Source organism: Rhincodon typus, chromosome 12 (assembly GCF_021869965.1).
Source record: "Rhincodon typus isolate 14 chromosome 12, sRhiTyp1.1, whole genome shotgun sequence".
NCBI lineage: Eukaryota > Metazoa > Chordata > Chondrichthyes > Orectolobiformes > Rhincodontidae > Rhincodon > Rhincodon typus.
Window position 1 is genome coordinate 51,588,002 of NC_063343.1, and position 4,530 is coordinate 51,592,531.

General features: G+C 42.8%; 1 protein-coding gene across 3 annotated transcripts in view; it reads left to right on the top strand.

The window, feature by feature from the left end:
* Positions 1-324: 324 nt before the first annotated feature.
* The window catches only part of LOC109926010 (cytochrome b-c1 complex subunit 8), a 5,264-nt gene continuing 1,058 nt past the window's right edge, over positions 325-4,530 (top strand). The window contains exons 1-3 of one of the 3 annotated variants that reach the window (XM_048604043.1): positions 338-450; positions 2,535-2,670; positions 2,777-2,954. In XM_048604043.1, coding sequence (XP_048460000.1) covers positions 2,801-2,954 — 154 coding nt within the window. In that variant the 5' untranslated portion in view covers positions 338-450; positions 2,535-2,670; positions 2,777-2,800. Of the gene's footprint in view, positions 473-2,534; positions 2,671-2,776; positions 2,955-4,530 lie in introns of all 3 variants that reach the window. The other 2 variants (XM_020525910.2, XM_020525917.2) reach the window with 2 other exon arrangements.

Sequence of the window (4,530 nt, forward strand, 5' to 3'; positions counted from 1 at the left end):
AGTGCTTTTGCGGTACAATGATAGCTTCCCTACCTCCGAGCTAGGAGGCCGGAGTTCAAATCCCACCTGCTTCGCAAAAGTGTCAATACATCTCCGAAGAGGTTGATTAGGAAAATAGCAAAGCCGGTTAGGGCAACGCAAACCATCAAAGGTGAGGGAGAAGAGGCTAAATCCAAATTGAGTTGGAAGAGGAGAGAAAGCCACAATCCCCTACGGTGCTGGATGTGGGCATTTAATCACATTACAAGAGACTATGCAGTATGTATTATTCCAGCACTATTCAGGCGCGCAGTGACACTTGCAACATCTCAGTGGCACGTGGGCGGGATGACACGTGATACGGGCGCACAGGGGTACGTCTGACGTAGGGACGTAAAGAGACGGGGCTTTCGGGGGAAGAGAGACGTCGCAGTCGCCATTACCGTCGGAGCCAAGGTCGGAGAGGAGAAGGTGAGGAATTAGAACGAGCAGGGTAAGGTGAAGCGGAGCAGAGCACGGGGAGGGGATGGAATGTAGCAGTGATTAACCGCAGAGCTAGCGAATGTTAGGAGTGAGAGTTCAATGTGGTATGGGGTGACTTGAGGGTTCCCAGTTGAAGGGTCTCACTCTGTCTTGAGGAGGCCTGTATCCAGGCTTCAGTTTCTTGTGGTAGATCCCAGTGCTGGACACCGCCGAGATTGCAAACCAACAGCAAGTGAATTGTTCATCAGCAATCCCATGTTGCTGCCCAGGGGACCGCTGGGCTTCAGGGTCCATCTTACAATGTGATTCCATATAGTTCAAGGTTGCAGTTTGTGATCCTAAGTTTCGTTTCATGTCTTCAATTATGCTTGTTTGACTTCAGCGTCACCTTGGAGGGGTGATTTGGAATTACTAACCCTGAAAGGGTTGAGGACAAGGCAGCAGTTTAGAGGCGATGTCAGAAGGAACGTGACAGATCAGGGAGCAGAAACTGCAATAGCCTCCTTGTGGGAAGTTGTTGAGTCTAGGTCCAATGAAACTTTAATAACTGAGATTGATCAATTTTTGTTGGGCATGGGTAGTAATGTTTATGAATTTGAGGCAGGGATAGATTAACATCATGCTGTCTGAAACTACCCTAGTGTTATGTAGATTCACACTGAATCGATAAGCACAAAACAGGGCATACGTGAGGTGCTATGGACCTGTGTAGAATTATATTTCATCACAATCTGTAATCTCATAACCTTCATATTTCTCAGATTAATGATTATAATCAAGCCAGGTGCAAACTCTAGTTCATTGAAGAGTGTAGAAGAATATGTTAGGTGCAGAATTATGCATAGTCCCAACCTTGTGAAGCCATTGTGATAAGCTACTAAACAGAAAAAAAACAACATGCTGTGCAGTCCCACAACCAACAGATCAGGTTAGAATTCTGTAATCATGCCACCTTCAGTTGTGAATGCTGGTGGACAATTAAACAGATATCCAGAGGAAAATGTTTAGTGACCATTCTGTTCTCGTTGGTGGACACCACCTCTCAAGGAGCTCACCACCCTCTAGGATAAAGCAACCTCATTGATTGGCTGCAAATGTCCCAGTTAAACACATACTGTAGGAGCATCTACAAAATGTGTTGGAGCAACTTGCCAAAGCTTCCCAAATCCACGACCTTTACTGCCCATGAAGACAAGGGCAAAAGGCAATAGGCACTACCAGTAAGTTACCTTTCAAGTTGCATTCCCACTGTCAGTTCGAAAGGCATTCGCATTCCTTTTTCATTATAGGGTCAATATCCGGAATTCTAGATTGTGCCTCGGAAGTATTTTGACCAAGAAGGTGGCATGTATCACTTTGTAATTGGCAGTTAGCAATGGGCAATAATTTCTTGCCTTGCAAGTGATGGCTGCATATCGTGACTGAGAAGTTTAACTGAATGAACTCTGGCTAAATTGTCCATAGTTCTACTGACTCTCTTTTAGTGCAAAAACTACAGTGGCCCAAGCATCGAATTTGGTCTTGACTGACTTTTATCCAAATGATCTAATTCTGTTTTATGTAGCAGTCCAGAATTTTCACTATTATGACTGGCCAGCTACGTCATACTCTCACTGTGCTCATTGTAGGCAGTGTTCCTTCAATTATTATGCCGTTTATTTCATCCTGCCTTCAGTTTCAAAAGGATCTTTAAAAGCGTATTGTCTCAGATGGGCATAAGTAGGAGATTCATGGGGGCACCACTACCTGCAAGCAGTGTTCACTCTAACTTTCTTACCGGCTATGTGTGGCAGCAACTTCTGAAAGTGGAAGTCAACATTGCCTGTGCTGAACACTGGAGCAGTTGTACATGCACGGCTTGCAGGGGACATTGCTTGCAGGTTCCATACAAGTCACATACCATCGTGACTTGTATCACTGTTGGTTCATTGTTACTAGGTAAAAATGCTGGAACTCTCTTCCTAATATCACCTGTACTCCAAGGACTGCAGCAATGCATAAAGGAAACTTGCCACCGCAACCTCTATAATTTTATTTTTAAAAGCTGCATTTTATTTCCTCCATATTTTCAGATCCCCACGGAAAGCTCACTCGAGAAATTTTCTTAAATTACCTGTATTTTGAAGGAATCGGTATACTAATATTTTCTGTGGGTGGAACCCTTTGTGATTTATCCAGAGATTTTAAAATGTGCTGTGATTTGTGAAGGTAACACAGTATTTGTTGAATTCAATAATGATTGCTGTTCAATTCGTTGCTGTTGTTTATGTGCCTGAATGATCCATGATGTTTTTTGCATTTCTGTTTTCTGTAGAACTTTTGAATAAGTAGCCACAAAATGGGTCGCCACTTTGGAAACTTAATCAAATTGCGGCACATTATCACCTATACCATCTCTCCCTTTGAACAGAAGGCATTTCCAAATTATTTCTCCAAAGGCATTCCCAATACATGGAGGCGATTCAAGGGTCAAGTGTTGAGGATTGTTCCTCGTATGTATCATAGTGTTTTCAGACATTTACTGTATAGAAATGAAATTTAAAGTTTTAGGTTTTGCCTTACAAGTGAGGTCTAGGTTGTGTTCCACTAATCACAGATAAAATTTTTATTTGTATGGGTCCAGCTGGATCCTGTGTTAATTTTTAAACATGCATTGAATTATTAGTCAGCTGTCATTATACAGGTAAAAATATTTCTTGTACTTAATTAACATCTATAATTTAATAACTAAGGAAGTTAAGCATTTACACTATTTTGAAAACAATCGTGATTTTACTATTCACCTTGCCCACTTTATCAACAAAGACACAATGAAGCTTAATATGCCAATACACGTGCCATGCGAATATGGCTATTGAGGTCACAAACTCCATTTATATGGTTAATAACTTGTTTTAGGCAAGGATAGAGCACAGGCATCAATAATGGTCAGTTAAGAAACAGCGTTGCAGTGAATTAAAATGATGAAGTGGGTATTTTGTCTTTAGCACCATCACAAATAGAGCAGACTTTAAGTTTGTATGCTGGCTCTGAATAAGAACTGTAATGAAAACAAAGTGGTGGAGAAACTCATCAGGTCAGATAACATCTGTGGAAAGAAACAAAGTTAATTTCTTGATTCCAGTATGACCCTTCAGAACTGAAGGAGATGGAAAAAGAATGAGTTTTGTGCTGCAAAAAGGGGTAGGAGGTGGTGTAGATGATATTGGTGCACCAGAGCAAAAGGTAAAGAGACCGATTACAGTAGTAGAGAAAATATGTTTAGGTGAATAATAGGTATTGATAGCAGAAAATATGTCAGTTCTGTTGAGAGCAGACCCTTGAAAACATGATATATTGAGTTGGGGATAATCAAAATGAAGAACAAGATCCATGGTGTGAAGTTGGCAAACTGAGTCCTGAAGAAAACTGAAAGAACTGCGGATGCTGTAAATCAGGAACAAAATCAACGTTGCTGGAAAAGCTCAGCAGGTCTGGCAGCATTTGTGAAGAAAAAAATCAGAGTTAATGTTTCAGGTCTGGTTCTGAGAAAAGGTCACCGGACCCAAAACGTTAACTCTGATTTTTTTTCTTCACAGATGCTGCCAGACCTGGTGAGTTTTTCCAGCAATTTTGTTTCTTGTGTCAGAGTCCTGAAGGCTGTAAGCTGCCTAAGCAGAAAGGAGATAGTAGGAACTGCAGATGCTGGAGAATCCGAGACAACAAGGTGCAGGGCTGGATGAACACAGCAGGCCAAGCAGCATCATAGGAGCAGAGAGGCTGACGTTTCGGGCCTAGACCCTTCATCAGAAAAGGGGGTTTTGAAATAAATAGGGAGAGAGTGGGAGGCGGATAGAAGAGGGATAGAGGAGAGGATAGGTGGAGAGGAAACAAACAGGTCGAAGAGGCGGGGATGGAGCCAGTAAAGGTGAGTGTAGGTAGGGAGTTAGGAAGGGGATAGGTCAGTCCAGGGAGGACGGACAGGTCAAGGGGGCGGGATGAGGTTGGTCGGTAGGAGATGGAGGTGCGGCTTGAGGTGGGAGGAGGGGATAGGTGGGAGGAAGAACAGGTTAGGGAGGCAGGGACGAG